This window comes from Rhinichthys klamathensis, unplaced genomic scaffold (assembly GCF_029890125.1).
Source record: "Rhinichthys klamathensis goyatoka isolate OS25496 unplaced genomic scaffold, OSU_Roscu_1.1 h1tg000290l_1, whole genome shotgun sequence".
Classification (NCBI taxonomy): domain Eukaryota; kingdom Metazoa; phylum Chordata; class Actinopteri; order Cypriniformes; family Leuciscidae; genus Rhinichthys; species Rhinichthys klamathensis.
Genome location: NW_026606809.1, coordinates 225,001 through 250,668, shown reverse-complemented (window position 1 = coordinate 250,668; position 25,668 = coordinate 225,001). Strand labels below are relative to the sequence as shown.

The following is a 25,668-nucleotide window of genomic DNA, read 5'->3' as shown; positions in this document are numbered from 1 at the left end:
CGTTTGTATCGCTCGACACATCGCTAACTCTAGTGTGACGTGTGTATCGCTCGACACGCATTGCTAACTCGTGTGACGTGTGTATCGCTCGACACATCGCTAACTCGAGTGTGACGTGTGTATCGCTCGACACATCGCTAACTCTAGTGTGACGTGTGTATCGCTCGACACATCGCTAACTCTAGTGTGACGTGTGTATCGCTCGACACGCACTGCTAGCTCGAGTGTGACGTGTGTATCGCTCGACACGCTGCTAACTCTAGTGTGACGTGTGTATCGCTCGACACATCGCTAACTCGAGTGTGACGTGTGTATCGCTCGACACGCACTGCTAGCTCGAGTGTGATGTGTGTATCGCTCGACACATCGCTAACTCTAGTGTGGCGTGTGTATCGCTCGACACATCGCTAACTCGAGTGTGACGTGTGTATCGCTCGACACATCGCTAACTCGAGTGTGACGTGTGTATCGCTCTACACATCGCTAACTCGAGTGTGACGTGTGTATCGCTCGACACATCGCTAACTCGAGTGTGACGTGTGTATCGCTCGACACATCGCTAACTCGAGTGTGACGTGTGTATCGCTCGACACATCGCTAACTCGAGTGTGACGTGTGTATCGCTCTACACATCGCTAACTCGAGTGTGACGTGTGTATCGCTCGACACACCGCTAACTCGAGTGTGACGTGTGTATCGCTCGACACATCGCTAACTCGAGTGTGACGTGTGTATCGCTCGACACATCGCTAACTTGAGTGTGACGTGTGTATCGCTCGACACATCGCTAACTCGAGTGTGACGTGTGTATCGCTCGACACATCGCTAACTCGAGTGTGACGTTTGTATCGCTCGACACATCGCTAACTCTAGTGTGACGTGTGTATCGCTCGACACGCATTGCTAACTCGTGTGACGTGTGTATCGCTCGACACATCGCTAACTCGAGTGTGACGTGTGTATCGCTCGACACATCGCTAACTCTAGTGTGACGTGTGTATCGCTCGACACATCGCTAACTCTAGTGTGACGTGTGTATCGCTCGACACGCACTGCTAGCTCGAGTGTGACGTGTGTATCGCTCGACACGCTGCTAACTCTAGTGTGACGTGTGTATCGCTCGACACATCGCTAACTCGAGTGTGACGTGTGTATCGCTCGACACGCACTGCTAGCTCGAGTGTGATGTGTGTATCGCTCGACACATCGCTAACTCTAGTGTGGCGTGTGTATCGCTCGACACATCGCTAACTCGAGTGTGACGTGTGTATCGCTCGACACATCGCTAACTCGAGTGTGACGTGTGTATCGCTCTACACATCGCTAACTCGAGTGTGACGTGTGTATCGCTCGACACATCGCTAACTCGAGTGTGACGTGTGTATCGCTCGACACATCGCTAACTCGAGTGTGACGTGTGTATCGCTCGACACATCGCTAACTCGAATGTGACGTGTGTATCACTCGACACATCGCTAACTCTAGTGTGACGTGTGTATCGCTCGACACACACCGCTAACTCTAGTGTGACGTGTGTATCGCTCGACACATCGCTAACTCGAGTGTGACGTGTGTATCGCTCGACACATCGCTAACTCGAGTGTGACGTGTGTATCGCTCGACACATCGCTAACTCTAGTGTGACGTGTGTATCGCTCGACACATCGCTAACTCTAGTGTGACGTGTGTATCGCTCGACACATCGCTAACTCTAGTGTGACGTGTGTATCGCTCGACACATCGCTAACTCTAGTGTGACGTGTGTATCGCTCGACACATCGCTAACTCGAGTGTGACGTGTGTATCGCTCGACACATCGCTAACTCTAGTGTGACGTGTGTATCGCTCGACACATCGCTAACTCTAGTGTGACGTGTGTATCGCTCGACACACACCGCTAGCTCGAGTGTGACGTGTGTATCGCTCGACACGCTGTTAGCTCGAGTGTGACGTGTGTATCGCACCTGTCCTCCAGTCGCACCCAGAGGTCGTTGAACTGGCGACGGCTCTGCTTCCGCTGCTTGTTCCTGCGCTTCTTCTTCAGCTTGTGCTCCGCCGTCTCCATCAGCTCCAGCCTCTCGGCCAGCAGAAGCTCCTCGTGCTCCTGGAGACTCTCGTGGAGGAACGGCTCCGGCTCCAGCTCTCCTGGCCTCCAGCCGGACCTCCTGCACACACACCGCACGCACACGCACGAACAAAACTTGGTAAAGGTTTTGGCACTTGCTGAGTGAACACACACACACACACACACACACACACACACACACACACACACACACACACTATGGCCATGACTGGAACAGGTTAAATGGTCCTGATAACAACAGTCACACTTGTGCTCCTCGCGGTCAGAAATGCCGCATTGGAAATGAATGCGAGACGAGTTTCCTCTAGTGGAAGCGTTTGGAACTGCAGCCGAACAACATCTCACTGAACGCTGGTTTACTGAGAGATCAGCCTCACATGCGGAACACACTGGGGGAGAGTTACGGCTGAGATTAGCTCGCTTTTAGAGGGAAACATGTTTTTGAAAATATAGATTTCTTATAAAAAAATAGCATTTTTCATACAATTTTAAGTACCATAAAATCTGGAGTTCTGGAGAGTTCTGGGGAGTTCTGGAGAGTTTAGAGAGTTCTGAAGAGTTCTGGAGAGTTCTGAAGAGTTCTGGAGAGTTCTGAAGAGTTCTGAAGAGTTCTGGAGAGTTCTGGAGAGTTCTGGAGAGTTCTGGAGAGTTCTGGGGAGTTCTGGAGAGTTTGGAGAGTTTAGAATAGTTTAGAAGAGTTCTGGAGAGTTCTGAAGAGTTCTGAAGAGTTCTGAAGAGTTCTGAAGAGTTCTGGAGAGTTCTGAAGAGTTCTGAAGAGTTCTGGAGAGTTCTGGAGAGTTCTGGGGAGTTCTGGAGAGTTTGGAGAGTTTAGAATAGTTTAGAAGAGTTCTGGAGAGTTCTGGAGAATTCTGGAGAGTTCTGAAGAGTTCCGAAGAGTTCTGGAGAGTTTTGGAGAGTTCTGGAGAGTTCTGGAGAGTTCTGAAGAGTTCTGGAGAGTTCTGGAGAGTTCTGGAGAGTTCTGAAGAGTTCCGAAGAGTTCTGGAGAGTTTTGGAGAGTTTTGGAGAGTTCTGGAGAGTTCTGGAGAGTTCTGAAGAGTTCTGGAGAGTTCTGGAGAGTTCTGAAGAGTTCTGGAGAGTTCACTGTTGAAGAACTGGAACTGGATTGATACTGAAGCTGAATATGAATTTGTCTCATATTTCATGCAGTTTGCATCATTGATTGCATTATTCTCCTGTTTAACACTATGAAGCGGCTCTGACCCGATCTGGACTGTATAAAGCGCTGTAGAAATAACTCCAGACCCACACACACACACACACACGTCGAGGAGAGCTGTTCTGCACATCTGCTCACGGACTGTGGGTCTCGAACGCTCTGATGCAAACGAGCGGCGGAGCCGAAACTGCACATGTTTATAATGGAACTTTCCGGACCTCGAGTTTCCAGCGTCTCCTTCAATCTGCCAATCCATCCATTTCACAGTGTGAGTGTGAGTGTGTGTGTGTGGGAGTGTGTGTGTGTGTGTGTGTGTGTGTGTGTGTGTGTGTCTCTGATAGTATGTGTGAGTTTGTGCCTCAGTGTTTAGATCTATTAAGAGATGTAAATGTCGGTTGGCTTAACGAGACTCATCTCTGCGTGCCGAACAGCTTCAGTTGAGCTTCTCTTTATGTTCGCTGATCAATGTTTAAATGTGAATAAAAGTCAGAATTAAATCTGTCATATAAAGCTTTTTCATCATATATAAAGCATTTGGACTAAACCACTTCATTCTGTATGAGCTTCTGTGAGCATTAGTGTGTCAGGGACTCCAGCAGCGAGACCAACACACTAACCAGAACTACACACTCCAACACGCATCACTTCCTCCAGACGAGTGTGACGCTCACTGCAGACTGACTCTAACTGTAACACACAACACACACACACACACACACACACACACACACACACACTCTTCATATTTCTGCATATGTCGAGATGAAACCCATGAGCTCTTCACACAATGGGCCCATTCTGACCCAGGTGACCCGGGGGACCCTCATTATGAGCTCACCCTGAGTGTGTGTGTGTGTCTGAGTGTGAGAGAGAGTGTGTGTGTGTGTGTGAGTTAGTTTGTGTGTGTGTGTGTGTGTGTGTGTCTGAGTGTGAGAGAGAGTGTGTATGAGTGTGTGAGACAGAGAGAGAGAGAGAAAGAGAGGGTGTGTGTGTGTGAGAGAGAGTGTGAGTGGGTGTGATAGTGTGTGTGTGTGTGTGTGTGAGAGAGAGAGAGAGAGAGAGAGAGAGTGTGTGTGTGTGTGAGAGTGAGTGGGTGTGAGTGTGTGTGAGAGAGAGAGAAAGAGAGGGTGTGTGTGAGAGAGAGAGTGTGTGAGTGTGAGATAGAGAGAGAGTGTGTGTGTGTGTGTGTGTGTGTGAGTGTAAGAGAGTGTGTGTGTGAGTGTGTTACCTGGGGAGCGGCTGTCCAGCCGGTGTGTGTTCCACCTCATAACCTTCACGCCGTAGAACGTCAATCACTGTGTTGTTTCCCAGAAAATGACCTGCAACACAAACACTCGACCATCAGTTTCTGGACTCAAGTCTCACACACACACACACACACACACACACACACACACACACACACACACACACACACACACACACACACACACACACACACACACACATACACAATCTCAGACACACACACACACACACACAGTGGAAGGTTGCCTGTACTGGTATTACAGGAAGAGTGTGTTGTGTTTCGAGGGTTTAGTTTAATATGTTTTTAAATGTCTTGTAGATTGTCTAATAAACTCTGGTAAACGGTTCCATCGCGTCCGTCCGAGATCTTACATCGGCGGCTCACCGTCTGTAATCACAGTCCAGCTTAAGTCACATCAGTGACGGTTCATTGTTGTTGTAAAAACGTTATTAATTTAGTTCATTTATACCCTGAACAACATTATAAACGCAACACTTTTGTTTTTGCCCCATTTTTCATGAGCTGAGCTCAGAGATCTAAGACTTTTTCTATGTACACAAAAGGCCATTTCTCTCAAATATTGTCCACAAATCTGTCTAATCTGTGTTAGTGAGCGCTTCTCCTGTGCCGAGATCCTCCGTCCCCTCACAGGTGTGGCACATCAAGATCGGATTACACAGCAGGATTACTGCACAGGTGTGCCTTAGGCTGCCACTCTAAACCGTGATGTCATCGTCCAGCTCAGTTCAGTTCTCATATAATGGTGTCAATGCAGGCAGAGCAATAATATTGTTGAATATTAAATTAAATGCCCCCAACTAATGAAGCCAAAAGCCAAAGGCAACAACACAAACCCCATCAGTGGCAGAATGGAGGAAAACCCTCGGGAGAACCCAGACTCAGTCTCAGTTCTCCTCTGGCCAACGAGCGAACAGTGTGTGATGATGATCCAGGCATTACAGGTCAGAGGTCAGACTGGATCAGAACATTCAGAATATTATCCAGTTCCTCTGGTTGAAGATCGGAGTCATCACACCCCTGAATGGCCGTATTGATCGGTGAGCGAGTTGTTGAGTCGATCATCAGGAAAGCGTCTCGCGTGTTGATGATGGACGGCTGAGATAAGCCTAAAACCCACTAAAAGCTTTTATTCAAAACTTCCTGAGCTCAGGCTTTTAGCGCTTGTTTTCTTAAGGGGCCGTTGGCTCGGCGTTATACTGAGCGCATTCATGCTGACACACACACACACACACACACACACACCCGTCCTTTCAGAGTCCAGAAAGACGCCTGTGTCCTTCAGCCTTCACTCCAATTATTAGAGCAAATGCACGGCTTCTTTTCCATACGCCATCATATTTATATTAGAGAAGTTGAGCTGGAGCGGAGAGGTGCGCGCTGGGTAAATAAACGCGCCGGCCCTGAACACACACATCTGCTGATGAACACAGTGACTGACAACATTAACGACACTCTAAAAAATGTTGGGTTGTTTCAACCCAAATTTGGGTCAAATATGGACAAACAAGATTCAAGATTCTTTATTGTCACTACACTGCAAAACATTATATTCTTACCTAGTATTTTTGTCTTGTTTGCAGTCTGAATATCTAAACATTCTTAAATCAAAAATGCATTTACTAGATGAATAACATTCCATAAGATAATAAGTCTTGTTTTCTGGGGAGTTTTTGCCTAAAACAAAGTAAAATGATCTTGAAAAATATTCTTGTTTCCGTTTGAATTAAGATAATTTTTCTTACACCATTGTCACATACTTTTGCTAGTTTTAAGCAAAAACTCACTTAATTTGGATTTTTTTTCTTTTCAGAAAACAAGACATAATAATTGTATGGCATTTTACTACTTTAGTAAATGCATTTTTAGATATTTGGACCGGAAACAAGACAAAAATACTGAGTGAGAAAAGCATTTTATGCAGTGATATATGAAGATATAGCAAAATTTAAGCAATCCTTACAGTGCCATGATCATAACTTTGTGCAAACTAAACATCTAATTTGAATAAATACAATTTAAGTAGAATTTAAAAGAAACAATACGATGATAACCAATATACAGTACATTACGTCAATAAACAATATGCCATAATCAATACAACCCAAAAACAATACAAAACAATGCACACAAAACTAGAGCAAGCAAGGCGAACGTGAAAAACATGATATTGCATACAGTGAAAGAGAAGTGCAACAGAGTGGTGTACACACATACACACACTGAGATATACAGGGCTGTTGTTAACCTTGTGTAAAGCCAGCGGTTTAACCCAACGTTTGGTCCATATATGACCCAAAATTGGGTTAAAACAACCCAGCATTTTTTAGTGTTAGTCTTAGGCCTCGTTCACACAGCAGAAGAACACAGTCCTTAATACGGCTACGTTCACACACAGTTCGGTAACTCACTCCTGTAAATCTTCATTTTGACACAATTTTCATTAATCAAGTCTTAATATCTTCAGTCATTAGATACTTCTCCAGTAAATGTGTTGTGCTGGAGAACGAGACAGAAACACTGAGGAAGAACAGGATTTGAAACCCATTGCTCAGACATTCTGAACCAGTAATTAAGCAGAATATTAATATTAATATTATGCAGATGCTGCTGTTTTCTATCAGAGAAATAAAGCAGTGATCCGTTACCCCACAGACTCCGTGACCGGAGAGACGTTTCCAGCTAATGCTCGTCTCACGTCTCATCTGTCTTACACTTATCCTCCGCTTAAGGGCAGATTATGGACTTACTAAACCCGGCCGTCGTTTGTCTTCGTCCACAGACACGGATTTACATGCATTCCTTCAGCGGACGCTTTAATGCAAAGCGACTTACAAATGAGGAACACAACAACATGATTGTGTTGCATTATTTTCTGTTATCTCTGTAAAGCTGCTTTGAAACAATCAGTGTTGTAAAAAGCGCTTTATAAAAAAGGTGACTTGACTTGACAACAAGCGACTCATCTGGAATTAAACTCACTGAAGAACAAGAGGAAGCGTATGATTACACATTACACACTCTATTACTGTCATCAGCCTGTAACTATTATCTGATGCCATCAGTTAGAAACCCCACAACTCAGTAAAGGTGGTAATTATGTTGAAAGTGTTGAGACTCGCCCGTGTCTGAGAGAACGAGCTTTGATATTTACCATCCCGGACAGCCCGGCTCCTGCGCTAACCTTTGACTGACCCGGGATCAGGACAATACCAGAGCAAACTAAACACTAGGGCAAAGTGACTCTACTCTGAAAACAAATGCTTTCTTACTTAGAATGTGCGTCTTGTTTCCAGTCCAAATATCTAAAAAATATTCTTAAATCAAGATGCATTTACTAGATGAGTAAAATGCCATAAGAAATTATGTCTTGTTTTCTGGGGAAATAAATGAAAATGAAGTGAGTTGTTACTTATAAAAAGCTAAAGCATCTGCCAATGGGGTCAGAAAAATAATGTTAATTCAAACAGAAACATGATTATTTTTCTGACCACATTGGCAGATACTTTTGCTTGTTTTATGCAAAAACTCACTTATTTTTTATTTATTTCCCCAGAAAACAAGACATAATATCTCATGGCATTTTACTTCTTTAGTAATCATCTTGATTTAAGAATTTTTAGATATTTGGACTGGAAACAAAACACAAAAATTCTAAGTAAGAAAAGTGTTGTTGTTTTTTGCAGTGTGGATGAGATTTTAATCCTACAGGACCAGAGAGAAACCCGGTGAAATAATCATTTACTGCCACATCAGAACAAATAAAACTAAAAATTAGCATTTTGACTCATGCAACGAGTTCAACATGAAGGGAAACATTCTTGGGAAATATAGTAAATAATAAAGGGAAATATTCTTGTCCTGGAGTTTATATATTTCCAGAACTGAGACTCATAAAGTCACCTGAGCACATGTCTGGAGTGACCTGCGTTGGAAAAGGCTGTATGTCTAATGCTATTCCCATTAAAAATGCACTAGAAAAATGCATGAATGCACAAGTCGGAAATATGTTCGATACAAAGAGCGTCCAAGGACACACCCTGGATCTGTAATAAGGTGAAATGAATGGTTAGTTGTTGTTGCAAGCTCGAGTCTTGGCTGTTTCTCTCTTCCTATTAGTCGTGGTGCTGGAGGTAAACGCTGTGTAAAGTCCAACAAAGAAGCGAAGCCAAATAAAATCTCCCGGTGTTATTTCAGCGCTCTCATTAATACTCGCTGCACCACCGTCCAAATCTGAAGTCATGAAGGAAACTACATAAGTCACAGGGAATTCAAAATCTTGTTATTGCTGAAGGCGACTTAAAAAGCTCTTTAGATCGTCTGAGACTCGAGATGAGCTGATAAGTGGGCGACCGGCTCACAACAACTTCAACACATTTTTACAATTCTGTGGTATTTTTGTTGGAATTGTTGGCGAGTCGTGTCCGCGGAGGAATGTTTACTGGCGGTTAACATCCTTTAACACGAAGAGCTTGAAAGCTGAGAGATCAGTCCTGCGTTCGCTGAAGAACGAGCCGCTGTCAGTCTGAAAACTAAACGCTCTGCAGTGACTCGAGTCCCAGAAGGAGAAGCAGAGACTCTGAATTATTAGACCTTTTAAATGTTCTTCCGTGTTTCTCCCTCGGTTTGGCAGTCTGTTTTATAGGGTTAGATTTTAACCTTCAACTCTGTTTTTTTCCTCTACTAGGTCATATTTTAATATTCATGTGTGTGTATAATGAGTGTGTTGCAGGTGTGTGTTTTATTGGTTGTTGTCTCCCCTTTCCCACCCTGTACACTCCTACTTTTCCACAGCTTTACATTTTGTTAGTCTTTTTCCAACTCTGAGGTGAATGACCGTGATAAATCAGGGGGGTTTCATGACACTTCAATGTAAATAAAACAACAAAAGACAAAGAAAAATCATTCACTGCTTTTAACTTTTCTTAGTTTAAGGATTAATCTCTGTTTCATGGCTGGTCATTGGCCATTAGCAGGTGTGGCAAAAAGTTAGTTTCAGGCCCTGTATACACATTTACTAGTGTGGCTTATGTCATTAAAAAAGCAGCAGCTCCCTTAATAAAACATTATCCACACTCAAAGAGCCCGAACCAGAACCTGATTTAAGTTAATTCACAAACGCGTCACCTCCCAAACAGCAAATATTAAACAGTGAGCAGCAAATAAATATGTTAAAATTCATTAGAACAGCAAGAACACATTAAAATCCACTGCTTCACAGATAAATATACATACAAAATCTTGAATAAAACCATGTAAAACTTGAACTATGACAGAAATCCTGCCGATCTCTCCCCGTCTGAACACACACCAGATGTTTTCTTCACACATGAGGGCAGACACACAGATAACATCTGACAGCAGATCCGCTCCACACTCCTCTACAGAGACCGAAAACCTGCGTGATGCCCGAATTATAATGAAAGAGAGAATTCCAGAGTCTATAGAAGAGCATTCATTCGTCAGAATCTACCGGTCAAACACACTGATGGAGTTTATCTCGAGGGTGAAAGAGTGAGATCTACCGCCTGCATCTCTACAGAAGAACGGAGAATCACAACAGACGTGATCTGGACACACATGTCTTGAGATGCCAGAGTGAAACGCTGAGATGTGAAACTCTGAGATGAGAAACTCTGAGATGTGAAACTCTGAGATGAGAAACTCTAAGATGTGAAACGCTGAGATGTGAAACTCTGAGATGAGAAACTCTGAGATGAGAAACTCTGAGATGAGAAACTCTGAGATGAGAAACTCTGAGATGTGAAACGCTGAGATGTGAAACGCTGAGATGTGAAACTCTGAGATGAGAAACTCTGAGATGAGAAACTCTGAGATGAGAAACTCTGAGATGTGAAACTCTGAGATGTGAAACGCTGAGATGTGAAACGCTGAGATGTGAAACTCTGAGATGAGAAACTCTGAGATGTGAAACGCTGAGATGTGAAACGCTGAGATGTGAAACGCTGAGATGAGAAACGCTGAGATGTGAAACGCTGAGTTGTGAAACGCTGAGTTGTGAAACGCTGAGATGAGAAACGCTGAGATGTGAAACGCTGAGATGTGAAACGCTGAGATGTGAAACGCTGAGATGAGAAACGCTGAGATGTGAAACGCTGAGATGTGAAACGCTGAGTTGTGTGAAACGCTGAGTTGTGTGAAACGCTGAGATGTGAAACGCTGAGATGTGAAACGCTGAGTTGTGAAACGCTGAGATGTGAAACGCTGAGTTGTGAAACGCTGAGATGTGAAATTCTGAGATGTGAAACTCTGAGATGTGAAACTCTGAGATGTGAAACGCTGAGTTGTGAAACGCTGAGATGTGAAACGCTGAGATGTGAAACGCTGAGATGTGAAACGCTGAGTTGTGAAACGCTGAGATGTGTGAAACGCTGAGATGTGAAACTCTGAGATGTGAAACTCTGAGATGTGAAACGCTGAGTTGTGAAACGCTGAGATGTGAAACGCTGAGATGTGAAACTCTGAGATGAGAAACGCTGAGATGAGAAACGCTGAGATGTGAAACGCTGAGATGTGAAACGCTGAGTTGTGAAACGCTGAGATGTGAAACGCTGAGATGTGAAACTCTGAGATGTGAAACGCTGAGATGTGAAACGCTGAGATGAGAAACGCTGAGATGTGAAACGCTGAGATGTGAAACGCTGAGTTGTGTGAAACGCTGAGTTGTGTGAAACGCTGAGATATGAAACACTGAGATGTGAAACGCTGAGATGTGAAACGCTGAGATGTGAAACTCTGAGATGTGAAACGCTGAGATGTGAAACGCTGAGATGTGAAACGCTGAGATGTGAAACGCTGAGATGTGAAACTCTGAGATGTGAAACTCTGAGATGTGAAACTCTGAGATGTGAAACGCTGAGTTGTGAAACGCTGAGATGTGTGAAACGCTGAGATGTGAAACTCTGAGATGTGAAACTCTGAGATGTGAAACGCTGAGATGTGAAACTCTGAGATGAGAAACTCTGAGAAGTGAAACTCTGAGATGAGAAACTCTGAGATGAGAAACTCTGAGATGTGAAACGCTGAGATGTGAAACGCTGAGATGTGTGAAACGCTGAGATGTGTGAAACGCTGAGTTGTGAAACGCTGAGATGTGAAACTCTGAGATGTGAAACTCTGAGATGAGAAACTCTGAGATGAGAAACGCTGAGATGAGAAACGCTGAGATGAGAAACGCTGAGATGTGAAACTCTGAGATGAGAAACGCTGAGATGAGAAACGCTGAGATTTGAAACTCTGAGATGTGAGATGTGAAACGCTGAGATGCGAAACTCTGAGATGTAAAACGCTGAGTTGTGAAACTCTGAGATGTGAAACTCTGAGATGTGAAACTCTGATGTGAAACTCTGAGATGTGAAACGCTGAGATGAGAAACGCTGAGATGTGAAACTCTGAGATGAGAAACTCTGAGATGTGAAACGCTGAGATGAGAAACGCTGAGATGTGAAACTCTGAGATGAGAAACGCTGAGATGAGAAACTCTGAGATGAGAAACTCTGAGATGTGAAACGCTGAGATGAGAAACGCTGAGATGTGAAACTCTGAGATGAGAAACTCTGAGATGAGAAACGCTGAGATGAGAAACGCTGAGATGAGAAACGCTGAGATGTGAAACTCTGAGATGAGAAACGCTGAGATGAGAAACGCTGAGATGTGAAACTCTGAGATGTGAAACTCTGAGATTTGAAACTCTGAGATGTGAAACTCTGAGATGTGAAACTCTGAGATGTGAAACTCTGAGATGTGAAACGCTGAGATGTGAAACTCTGAGATGTGAAACGCTGAGATGTGAAACTCTGAGATGTGAAACTCTGAGATGTGAAACGCTGAGATGTGAAACTCTGAGATGTGAAACTCTGAGATGTGAAACGCTGAGATGTGAAACGCTGAGATGTGAAACTCTGAGATGTGAAACTCTGAGATGTGAAACGCTGAGATGTGTGAAACGCTGAGATGTAAAACTCTGAGATGAGAAACTCTGAGATGTGAAACTCTGAGATGAGAAACTCTGAGATGTGAAACTCTGAGATGAGAAACTCTGAGATGAGAAACTCTGAGATGTGAAACGCTGAGATGTGAAACGCTGAGATGTGTGAAACGCTGAGTTGTGAAACGCTGAGATGTGAAACGCTGAGATGTGAAACGCTGAGTTGTGAAACGCTGAGATGTGTGAAACGCTGAGATGTGAAACGCTGAGATGTGAAACGCTGAGTTGTGAAACGCTGAGTTGTGAAACGCTGAGATGTGTGAAACGCTGAGATGTGAAACGCTGAGATGTGAAACGCTGAGTTGTGAAACGCTGAGTTGTGAAACGCTGACATGTGAAACGCTGAGATGTGAAACGCTGAGATGTGAAACTCTGAGATGTGAAACGCTGAGTAGTGAAACGCTGAGATGTGAAACGCTGAGATGTGAAACGCTGAGTTGTGAAACGCTGAGATGTGTGAAACGCTGAGATGTGAAACGCTGAGATGTGAAACGCTGAGATGTGAAACGCTGAGTTGTGAAACGCTGAGTTGTGAAACGCTGAGATGTGTGAAACGCTGAGATGTGAAACGCTGAGATGTGAAACGCTGAGTTGTGAAACGCTGAGATGTGAAACTCTGAGATGAGAAACGCTGAGATGAGAAACGCTGAGTTGTGAAACGCTGAGATGTGAAACTCTGAGATGAGAAACTCTGAGATGTGAAACGCTGAGATGTGAAACTCTGAGATGAGAAACTCTGAGATGAGAAACGCTGAGATGAGAAACGCTGAGATGAGAAACGCTGAGATGTGAAACTCTGAGATGAGAAACGCTGAGATGTGAAACTCTGAGATGTGAAACGCTGAGATGTGAGATGTGAGATGTGAAACGCTGAGATGCGAAACTCTGAGATGTGAAACGCTGAGTTGTGAAACTCTGAGATGTGAAACTCTGAGATGAGAAACTCTGAGATGTGAAACGCTGAGATGTGAAACTCTGAGATGTGAAACGCTGAGATGTGAAACGCTGAGTTGTGAGATGTGAAACGCTGAGATGCGAAACTCTGAGATGTGAAACGGTGAGTTGTGAGATGTGAAACGCTGAGATGTGAAACGCTGAGATGCGAAACGCTGAGATGAGAAACGCTGAGATGTGAAACTCTGAGATGTGAAACGCTGAGATGTGAGATGTGAAACGCTGAGATGCGAAACTCTGAGATGTGAAACTCTGATGTGAAACTCTGAGATGAGAAACTCTGAGATGAGAAACTCTGAGATGTGAAACGCTGAGATGTGAAACTCTGAGATGAGAAACGCTGAGATGTGAAACTCTGAGATGAGAAACGCTGAGATGTGAAACTCTGAGATGTGAAACTCTGAGATGAGAAACGCTGAGATGTGAAACTCTGAGATGAGAAACGCTGAGATGTGAAACGCTGAGATGTGAAACTCTGAGATGAGAAACTCTGAGATGAGAAACTCTGAGATGTGAAACTCTGAGATGTGAAACTCTGAGATGTGAAACTCTGAGATGAGAAACGCTGAGATGAGAAACGCTGAGATGTGAAACTCTGAGATGTGAAACTCTGAGATGAGAAACGCTGAGATGAGAAACGCTGAGATGTGAAACTCTGAGATGTGAAACGCTGAGATGTGAAACTCTGAGATGTGAAACGCTGAGTTGTGAAACGCTGAGATGTGTGAAACGCTGAGATGTGAGATGTGAAACGCTGAGATGCGAAACTCTGAGATGTGAAACTCTGAGATGTACTCTGAGATGTGAAACTCTGAGATGTGAAACTCTGAGATGTGAAACGCTGAGATGTGAAACGCTCAGATGAGAAACTCTGAGATGTGAAACTCTGAGATGTGAAACGCTGAGATGTGAAACGCTGAGATGTGTGAAACGCTGAGATGTGAGATGTGAAACGCTGAGATGCGAAACTCTGAGATGTGAAACTCTGAGATGTGAAACTCTGAGATGTGAAACTCTGAGATGTGAAACTCTGATGTGAAACGCTGAGATGCGAAACTCTGAGATGCGAAACTCTGAGATGTGAAACTCTGAGATGTGAAACTCTGAGATGTGAAACTCTGAGATGTGAAACTCTGATGTGAAACGCTGAGATGCGAAACTCTGAGATGCGAAACTCTGAGATGTGAAACTCTGAGATGTGAAACTCTGAGATGTGAAACGCTGAGATGTGAAACGCTGAGATGTGAAACGCTGAGATGTGAAACTCTGAGATGTGAAACGCTGAGATGTGAAACTCTGAGATGAGAAACTCTGAGATGAGAAACTCTGAGATGTGAAACGCTGAGATGTGAAACGCTGAGATGTGAAACGCTGAGATGAGAAACTCTGAGATGTGAAACTCTGAGATGAGAAACGCTGAGATGAGAAACGCTGAGATGAGAAACGCTGAGATGTGAAACGCTGAGATGAGAAACTCTGAGTTGTGAAACGCTGAGATGTGAAACTCTGAGATGTGAAACTCTGAGATGAGAAACTCTGAGATGTGAAACGCTGAGATGTGAAACTCTGAGATGAGAAACTCTGAGATGAGAAACGCTGAGATGAGAAACGCTGAGATGTGAAACTCTGAGATGAGAAACGCTGAGATGAGAAACGCTGAGATGTGAAACTCTGAGATGTGAAACGCTGAGATGTGAGATGTGAGATGCGAAACGCTGAGATGCGAAACTCTGAGATGTGAAACTCTGAGATGTGAAACGCTGAGATGTGAGATGTGAAACGCTGAGATGTGAAACTCTGAGATGTGAAACTCTGAGACGAGAAACTCTGAGATGTGAAACGCTGAGATGTGAAACGCTGAGATGTGAAACGCTGAGATGAGAAACGCTGAGATGAGAAACGCTGAGATGTGAAACTCTGAGATGTGAAACTCTGAGATGAGAAACGCTGAGATGAGAAACGCTGAGATGTGAAACTCTGAGATGTGAAACGCTGAGATGTGAAACTCTGAGATGTGAAACGCTGAGTTGTGAAACGCTGAGATGTGTGAAACGCTGAGATGTGAGATGTGAAACGCTGAGATGTGAGATGTGAAACGCTGAGATGCGAAACTCTGAGATGTGAAACTCTGAGATGTGAAACTCTGAGATGTACTCTGAGATGTGAAACTCTGAGATGTGAAACTCTGAGATGTGAAACTCTGAGTTGTGAAACGCTGAGATGTGAAACGCTGAGATGAGAAACTCTGAGATGTGAAACTCTGAGATGTGAAACGCTGAGATGTGAAACGCTGAGATGTGTGAAACGCTGAGATGTGAGATGTGAAACGCTGAGATGTGAAACTCTGAGATGTGAAACTCTGAGATGTGAAACTCTGAGATGTGAAACTCTGATGTGAAACGCTGAGATGCGAAACTCTGAGATGCGAAACTCTGAGATGTGAAACTCTGAGATGTGAAACGCTGAGATGAGAAACTCTGAGATGTGAACGCTGAGATGTGTGAAACGCTGAGATGTGAGATGTGAAACGCTGAGATGTGAAACTCTGAGATGTGAAACTCTGAGATGTGAAACTCTGAGATGTGAAACTCTGATGTGAAACGCTGAGATGCGAAACTCTGAGATGCGAAACTCTGAGATGTGAAACTCTGAGATGTGAAACGCTGAGATGAGAAACTCTGAGATGTGAACGCTGAGATGTGAAACTCTGAGATGAGAAACGCTGAGATGAGAAACGCTGAGATGAGAAACGCTGAGATGTGAAACGCTGAGATGTGAAACGCTGAGATGTGAAACGCTGAGATGTGAAACTCTGAGATGTGAAACTCTGAGATGTGAAACGCTGAGATGTGAAACGCTGAGATGTGAAACGCTGAGATGTGAAACTCTGAGATGTGAAACGCTGAGATGTGAAACTCTGAGATGAGAAACTCTGAGATGAGAAACTCTGAGATGTGAAACGCTGAGATGTGAAACGCTGAGATGTGAAACGCTGAGATGAGAAACTCTGAGATGTGAAACTCTGAGATGAGAAACGCTGAGATGAGAAACGCTGAGATGAGAAACGCTGAGATGAGAAACGCTGAGATGTGAAACGCTGAGATGAGAAACTCTGAGTTGTGAAACGCTGAGATGTGAAACTCTGAGATGTGAAACTCTGAGATGAGAAACTCTGAGATGTGAAACGCTGAGATGTGAAACTCTGAGATGAGAAACTCTGAGATGAGAAACGCTGAGATGAGAAACGCTGAGATGTGAAACTCTGAGATGAGAAACGCTGAGATGAGAAACGCTGAGATGTGAAACTCTGAGATGTGAAACGCTGAGATGTGAGATGTGAGATGCGAAACGCTGAGATGCGAAACTCTGAGATGTGAAACTCTGAGATGTGAAACGCTGAGATGTGAGATGTGAAACGCTGAGATGTGAAACTCTGAGATGTGAAACTCTGAGACGAGAAACTCTGAGATGTGAAACGCTGAGATGTGAAACGCTGAGATGTGAAACGCTGAGATGAGAAACGCTGAGATGAGAAACGCTGAGATGTGAAACTCTGAGATGTGAAACTCTGAGATGAGAAACGCTGAGATGAGAAACGCTGAGATGTGAAACTCTGAGATGTGAAACGCTGAGATGTGAAACTCTGAGATGTGAAACGCTGAGTTGTGAAACGCTGAGATGTGTGAAACGCTGAGATGTGAGATGTGAAACGCTGAGATGTGAGATGTGAAACGCTGAGATGCGAAACTCTGAGATGTGAAACTCTGAGATGTACTCTGAGATGTGAAACTCTGAGATGTGAAACTCTGAGATGTGAAACTCTGAGTTGTGAAACGCTGAGATGTGAAACGCTGAGATGAGAAACTCTGAGATGTGAAACTCTGAGATGTGAAACGCTGAGATGTGAAACGCTGAGATGTGTGAAACGCTGAGATGTGAGATGTGAAACGCTGAGATGCGAAACTCTGAGATGTGAAACTCTGAGTTGTGAAACTCTGAGATGTGAAACTCTGATGTGAAACGCTGAGATGCGAAACTCTGAGATGCGAAACTCTGAGATGTGAAACTCTGAGATGTGAAACTCTGAGATGTGAAACTCTGAGATGTGAAACTCTGATGTGAAACGCTGAGATGCGAAACTCTGAGATGCGAAACTCTGAGATGTGAAACTCTGAGATGTGAAACTCTGAGATATGAAACGCTGAGATGTGAAACGCTGAGATGTGAAACGCTGAGATGTGAAACTCTGAGATGTGAAACGCTGAGATGTGAAACGCTGAGATGTGAAACGCTGAGATGTGAAACTCTGAGATGTGAAACGCTGAGATGTGAAACTCTGAGATGAGAAACTCTGAGATGTGAAACGCTGAGATGAGAAACGCTGAGATGTGAAACGCTGAGATGAGAAACTCTGAGATGTGAAACTCTGAGATGAGAAACGCTGAGATGACAAACGCTGAGATGAGAAACGCTGAGATGTGAAACGCTGAGATGAGAAACTCTGAGTTGTGAAACGCTGAGATGTGAAACTCTGAGATGTGAAACTCTGAGATGAGAAACTCTGAGATGTGAAACGCTGAGATGTGAAACTCTGAGATGAGAAACTCTGAGATGAGAAACGCTGAGATGAGAAACGCTGAGATGTGAAACTCTGAGATGAGAAACGCTGAGATGAGAAACGCTGAGATGTGAAACTCTGAGATGTGAAACGCTGAGATGTGAGATGTGAAACGCTGAGATGCGAAACTCTGAGATGTGAAACTCTGAGATGTGAAACGCTGAGATGTGAGATGTGAAACGCTGAGATGTGAAACGCTGAGATGTGAAACGCTGAGATGAGAAACTCTGAGAAGTGAAACTCTGAGATGAGAAACTCTGAGATGTGAAACTCTGAGATGAAAAACGCTGAGATGTGAAACGCTGAGATGTGAAACGCTGAGATGCGAAACGCTGAGATGCGAAACTCTGAGATGTGAAACTCTGAGATGTGAAACGCTGAGATGAGAAACTCTGAGATGTGAAACGCTGAGATGCGAAACGCTGAGATGAGAAACTCTGAGATGTGAAACTCTGAGATGAGAAACTCTGAGATGTGAAACGCTGAGATGTGAAACGCTGAGATGTGAAACGCTGAGATGCGAAACTCTGAGATGTGAAACGCTGAGATGTGAAACTCTGAGATGAGAAAATCTGAAATGAGAAACGCTGAGATGAGAAACGGTGAGATGAGAAACGCTGAGATGTGAAACTCTGAGATGAGAAACGCTGAGATGAGAAACGCTGAGATGTGAAACTCTGAGATGTGAAACGGTGAGATGTGAGATGTGAGATGTGAGATGTGAAACTCTGAGATGAGAAACTCTGAGATGTGAAACGCTGAGATGTGAAACTCTGAGATGTGAAACGCTGAGATGTGAGATGTGAAACGCTGAGATGCGAAACGCTGAGATGAGAAACGCTAAGATGTGAAACTCTGAGATGTGAAACGCTGAGTTGTGAGATGTGAAACGCTGAGATGTGAAACTCTGAGATGAGAAACTCTGAGATGTGAAACTCTGAGATGTGAAACGCTGAGATGCGAAACTCTGAGATGTGAAACTCTGATGTGAAACTCTGAGATGTGAAACGCTGAGATGAGAAACTCTGAGATGAGAAACTCTGAGATGAGAAACGCTGAGATGAGAAACGCTGAGATGAGAAACTCTGAGATGAGAAACTCTGAGATGAGAAACGCTGAGATGTGAAACGCTGAGATGTGAAACTCTGATGTGAAACTCTGAGATGTGAAACGCTGAGATGAGAAACTCTGAGATGTGAAACGCTGAGATGTGAAACTCTGAGATGAGAAACGCTGAGATGAGAAACGCTGAGATGAGAAACGCTGAGATGAGAAACGCTGAGATGTGAAACGCTGAGATGTGAAACGCTGAGATGTGAAACGCTGAGATGTGAAACTCTGAGATGTGAAACGCTGAGATGTGAAACTCTGAGATGAGAAACTCTGAGATGAGAAACGCTGAGATGAGAAACGCTGAGATGAGAAACGCTGAGATGAGAAACTCTGAGTTGTGAAACTCTGAGATGAGAAACTCTGAGATGTGAAACGCTGAGATGTGAAACTCTGAGATGTGAAACTCTGAGATGTGAAACGCTGAGATGTGAAACTCTGAGATGTGAAACTCTGAGATGTGAAACGCTGAGATGTGAAACTCTGAGATGTGAAACTCTGAGATGTGAAACTCTGAGATGTGAAACTCTGAGATGAGAAACTCTGAGATGTGAAACGCTGAGATGTGAAACTCTGAGATGTGAAACTCTGAGATGTGAAACTCTGAGATGTGAAACTCTGAGATGTGAAACGCTGAGATGTGAAACTCTGAGATGTGAAACTCTGAGATGTGAAACTCTGAGATGAGAAACTCTGAGATGTGAAATGCTGAGATGTGAAACTCTGAGATGTGAAACGCTGAGATGCGAAACGCTGAGATGAGAAACTCTGAGATGAGAAACGCTGAGATGTGAAACTCTGAGATGTGAAACGCTGAGATGTGAAACGCTGAGATGTGAAACTCTGAGATGTGAAACGCTGAGATGTGAAACTCTGAGATGTGAAACTCTGAGATGTGAAATGCTGAGATGTGAAACTCTGAGATGTGAAACGCTGAGATGCGAAACGCTGAGATGAGAAACTCTGAGATGAGAAACGCTGAGATGTGAAACTCTGAGATGTGAAACGCTGAGATGTGAAACTCTGAGATGTGAAACGCTGAGATGAGAAACTCTGAGATGTGAAACGCTGAGATGCGAAACTCTGAGATGTGAAACGCTGAGATGCGAAACGCTGAGATGAGAAACTCTGAGATGAGAAACGCTGAGATGTGAAACTCTGAGATGTGAAACGCTGAGATGTGAAACTCTGAGATGTGAAACGCTGAGATGAGAAACTCTGAGATGTGAAACTCTGAGATGTGAAACTCTGAGATGTGAAACGCTGAGATGTGAGATGTGAAACTCTGAGATGAGAAACTCTGAGATGAGAAACTCTGAGATGTGAAACGCTGATGAGAAACTCTGAGATGTGAAACGCTGAGATGTGAAACTCTGAGATGTGAAACTCTGAGATGTGAAACTCTGAGATGTGAAACGCTGAGATGAGAAACTCTGAGATGTGAAACGCTGAGATGAGAAACTCTGAGATGAGAAACGCTGAGATGTGAAACTCTGAGATGTGAAACGCTGAGATGTGAAACTCTGAGATGTGAAACGCTGAGATGAGAAACTCTGAGATGTGAAACTCTGAGATGAGAAACGCTGAGATGAGAAACGCTGAGATGTGAAACGCTGAGATGAGAAACTCTGAGATGTGAAACGCTGAGATGAGAAACGCTGAGATGTGAAACGCTGAGATGAGAAACTCTGAGATGAGAAACTCTGAGATGAGAAACTCTGAGATGAGAAACTCTGAGATGTGAAACTCTGAGATGTGAAACGCTGAGATGTGAAACTCTGAGATGTGAAACGCTGAGATGTGAGATGTGAAACGCTGAGATGCGAAACTCTGAGATGAGAAACTCTGAGATGAGAAACTCTGAGATGTGAAACGCTGATGAGAAACTCTGAGATGTGAAACGCTGAGATGTGAAACTCTGAGATGTGAAACGCTGAGATGAGAAACTCTGAGATGTGAAACGCTGAGATGTGAAACTCTGAGACACAATCGGATCATGTTTACCACGTAGACTTGACATGGTCGAGAAGTGTCAGAAAATACCAGAGACACGGATGAATAAAGCAAGAGTTCAACCAGAACGTCACTCTTTGCTCACACTAAACCCATATGCTGGTCTGGACTCTGGGAATGTGATGTGATCATAAGCATCACTCGAGAAGAAAAGCTCTGAGGATCTTCTTTTGTTGGAGACTGAGTGTCAATGATGAAGGATTTACAGCTATTCATTAAAGTGCTGGCTTTACAGCGAGATGCGTGTGTGTGTGTGTGTGTGTGTGTGAGTTTGTTGGTGTGTGAGTTTGTGAGTTTGTGAGTGTGTGAGTTTGTGAATGTGTGAGTTTGTTGGTGTGTGAGTGTGTGAGTGTGAGTGTGAGTGTGAGTTTGTGAGTGTGTGAGTGTGTGAGTGTGAGTTTGTGAGTTTGTGAGTGTGTGAGTTTGTGAGTGTGTGAGTTTGTTGGTGTGAGTGTGAGTGTGTGAGTGTGTGAGTGTGTGAGTTTGTGAGTGTGTGAGTTTGTGAGTGTGTGAGTGTGTGAGTGTGTGAGTTTGTGAGTGTGTGAGTGTGTGAGTTTGTGAGTGTGTGAGTGTGTGAGTTTGTGAGTTTGTTGGTGTGAGTGTGAGTGTGTGAGTTTGTGAGTGTGTGAGTTTGTGAGTGTGTGAGTGTGTGAGTGTGTGAGTGTGTGAGTGTGTGAGCGTGTGAGTGTGTGTGTTTGAGTGAGCGAGTGTGTGTGTGTGTGTGTGTGTGTGTGTGTGTGTGTGTGTGTGTGTGAGAGTGGTGTGTGTGAGAGTGGTGTGAGTGTGTGAGTGTGTGAGTTTGTTGGTGTGAGTGTGTGTGTGTGAGTTTGTGAGTGTGTGAGTTTGTGAGTGTGTGAGTGTGTGAGTTTGTGAGTGTGTGAGTGTGTGTGTTTGAGTGAGCGAGTGTGTGTGTGTGTGTGTGTGAGAGAGAGTGGTGTGTGTGTGTGTGTGTGTGTGTGTGTGAGTGTAAGAAAGAGTGAGTGTGAGAGTGAGTTTGTGAGTGAGTTTGTGAGTGTGTGAGTTTGTGAGTTTGTGAGTGTGTGAGTTTGTGAGTGTGTGAGTTTGTTGGTTTGAGTGTGAGTGTGTGAGTTTGTGAGTGTGTGAGTGTGTGAGTGTGTGAGTTTGTGAGTGTGTGAGTTTGTGAGTGTGTGAGTTTGTGAGTGTGTGAGTTTGTGAGTGTGTGAGTTTGTTGGTGTGAGTGTGAGTGTGTGAGTGTGTGAGTTTGTGAGTATGTGAGTTTGTGAGTGTGTGAGTGTGTGAGTTTGTGAGTGTGTGAGTTTGTTGGTTTGAGTGTGAGTTTGTGAGTGTGTGAGTGTGTGAGTTTGTGATTGTGTGAGTTTGTTAGTGTGAGTGTGAGTTTGTGAGTGTGTGAGTTTGTGAGTTTGTTGGTGTGAGTGTGAGTGTGTGAGTTTGTGAGTGTGTGAGTGTGTGAGTGTGTGAGTTTGTGAGTGTGTGAGTGTGTGAGTGTGTGTGTTTGAGTGAGCGAGTGTGTGTGTGTGTGTGTGAGTGGTGTGAGTGTGTGAGTGTGTGAGTTTGTTGGTGTGAGTGTGAGTGTGTGAGTTTGTGAGTGTGTGAGTTTGTTGGTGTGAGTGTGAGTGTGTGAGTGTGTGAGTTTGTGAGTGTGTGAGTTTGTGAGTGTGTGAGTGTGTGAGTTTGTGAGTGTGTGAGTTTGTTGGTTTGAGTGTGAGTTTGTGAGTGTGTGAGTGTGTGAGTGTGTGAGTTTGTGATTGTGTGAGTTTGTTGGTGTGAGTGTGAGTTTGTGAGTGTGTGAGTGTGTGAGTTTGTGAGTTTGTTGGTGTGAGTGTGAGTGTGTGAGTTTGTGAGTGTGTGAGTGTGTGAGTGTGTGAGTTTGTGAGTGTGTGAGTGTGTGAGTTTGTGAGTGTGTGAGTGTGTGTGTTTGAGTGAGCCAGTGTGTGTGTGTGTGTGTGTGTGTGAGAGTGGTGTGAGTGTGTGAGTGTGTGAGTTTGTTGGTGTGAGTGTGAGTGTGTGAGTTTGTGAGTGTGTGAGTGTGTGAGTTTGTGAGTGTGTGAGTGTGTGTGTTTGAGTGAGCGAGTGTGTGTGTGTGTGTGTGTGTGTGTGTGTGTGTGAGTGGTGTGAGTGTGTGTGTGTGTGAGTGTAAGAGAGAGTGAGTGTGAGAGTGATTGTGAGAGTGAGTTTGTTGGTTTGAGTGTGAGTGTGTGAGTTTGTGAGTGTGTGAGTGTGTGAGTTTGTGAGTGTGTGAGTGTGTGAATGTGTGAGTGTGTGAGTTTGTGAGTGTGTGAGTTTGTGAGTGTGTGAGTTTGTGAGTGGGTGAGTTTGTTGGTGTGAGTGTGAGTTTGTGAGTGTGTGAGTGTGTGAGTGTGTGAGTGTGTGAGTGTGTGAGTTTGTGAGTGTGTGAGTGTGTGAGTTTGTGAGAGTGGTGTGAGTGTGTGTGTGTGTGTGTGTGTGAGAGAGTGGTGTGAGTGTGTGTGTGTGTGAGTGTAAGAGAGAGTGAGTGTGAGAGTGATTGTGAGAGTGAGTTTGTTGGTTTGAGTGTGTGTGTGTGTGAGTTTGTGAGTGTGTGAGTGTGTGAGTGTGTGAGTTTGTTGGTGTGAGTGTGAGTGTGTGAGTTTGTGAGTGTGTGAGTTTGTTGGTGTGAGTGTGAGTTTGTGAGTGTGTGAGTGTGTGAGTTTGTTGGTGTGAGTGTGAGTGTGAGTTTGTGAGTGTGTGAGTTTGTTGGTGTGAGTGTGAGTGTGTGAGTTTGTGAGTGTGTGAGTGTGTGAGTGTGTGAGTTTGTGAGTGTGTGAGTTTGTGAGTGTGTGAGTGTGTGTGTTTGAGTGAGCGAGTGTGTGTGTGTGTGTGTGTGTGTGAGAGTGGTGTGAGTGTGTGAGTGTGTGAGTTTGTTGGTGTGAGTGTGAGTGTGTGAGTTTGTGAGTGTGTGAGTGTGTGAGTTTGTGAGTGTGTGTGTTTGAGTGAGCGAGTGTGTGTGTGTGTGTGTGTGTGTGTGTGTGTGTGTGAGTGTAAGAGAGAGTGAGTGTGAGAGTGAGTTTGTGAGTTTGTGAGTGTGTGAGTTTGTGAGTTTGTGAGTTTGTGAGTTTGTGAGTGTGTGAGTGTTTGAGTTTGTGAGTGTGTGAGTTTGTGAGTGTGTGAGTTTGTGAGTGTGTGAGTTTGTTGGTGTGAGTGTGAGTTTGTGAGTGTGTGAGTGTGTGAGTGTAAGTGTGAGTTTGTGAGTGTGTGAGTTTGTGAGTGTGTGAGTGTGTGAGTTTGTTGGTGTGAGTGTGAGTGTGTGAGTTTGTGAGTGTGTGAGTGTGTGTGTTTGAGTGAGCGAGTGTGTGTGTGTGTGTGTGAGAGTAGTGTGTGTGTGTGAGTTTGTGAGTGTGTGAGTGTGTGAGTTTGAGTTTGTGAGTGTGTGAGTGTGTGAGTTTGTGAGTGTGTGAGTGTGTGAGTTTGTGAGTGTGTGAGTTTGTGAGTGTGTGAGTGTGTGAGTTTGTGAGTGTGTGAGTTTGTGAGTGTGTGAGTTTGTTGGTGTGAGTGTGTGAGTGTGTGAGTTTGTTGGTGTGAGTGTGAGTTTGTGAGTGAGTGAGTGTGTGAGTGTGTGAGTGTGTGAGTTTGTGAGTGTGTGAGTGTGTGAGTTTGTGAGAGTGGTGTGAGTGTGTGTGTGTGTGTGTGTGTGTGTGTGTGAGAGTGGTGTGAGTGTGTGTGTGTGTGAGTGTAAGAGAGAGTGAGTGTGAGAGTGATTGTGAGAGTGAGTTTGTTGGTTTGAGTGTGTGTGTGTGAGTTTGTGAGTGTGTGAGTGTGTGAGTTTGTGAGTGTGTGAGTTTGTGAGTGTGTGAGTTTGTTGGTGTGAGTGTGAGTTTGTGAGTGTGTGAGTGTGTGAGTTTGTGAGTTTGTTGGTGTGAGTGTGAGTGTGTGAGTTTGTGAGTTTGTGAGTGTGTGAGTGTGTGAGTTTGTGAGTTTGTGAGTGTGTGAGTTTGTGAGTGTGTGAGTGTGTGTGTTTGAGTGAGCGAGTGTGTGTGTGTGTGTGTGTGTGAGAGTGGTGTGAGTGTGTGAGTGTGTGAGTGTGTGAGTTTGTTGGTGTGAGTGTGAGTGTGTGAGTGTGTGAGTTTGTGAGTGTGTGAGTGTGTGAGTTTGTGAGTGTGTGTGTTTGAGTGAGCGAGTGTGTGTGTGTGTGTGTGTGTGTGTGTGTGTGAGAGTGGTGTGAGTGTGTGTGTGTGTGTGTGTGAGTGTAAGAGAGAGTGAGTGTGAGAGTGAGTTTGTGAGTTTGTGAGTGTGTGAGTTTGTGAGTGTGTGAGTTTGTGAGTGTGTGAGTTTGTGAGTGTGTGAGTTTGTTGGTGTGAGTGTGAGTTTGTGAGTGTGTGGAGAGTGGTGTGAGTGTGTGAGTTTGGTGAGTGTGTGAGTGGTGTGTGAGGTGTGTGAGTTTGTTGGTGTGAGTTGTGCGTTGTGTGAGTGGTGAGTTGTGAGTGTGTGAGTGTGTGAG

General features: G+C 44.3%; 1 protein-coding gene across 1 annotated transcript in view; it reads right to left on the bottom strand.

Moving 5' to 3' along the window:
• The window catches only part of trabd2a (TraB domain containing 2A), a 78,167-nt gene that overhangs the window by 5,600 nt on the left and 46,899 nt on the right, over positions 1-25,668 (bottom strand). Inside the window, 2 exon segments of the mRNA XM_056269799.1 lie at positions 1,965-2,165; positions 4,492-4,582. Of these exon segments, the coding sequence (XP_056125774.1) occupies positions 1,965-2,165; positions 4,492-4,582 (292 nt within the window).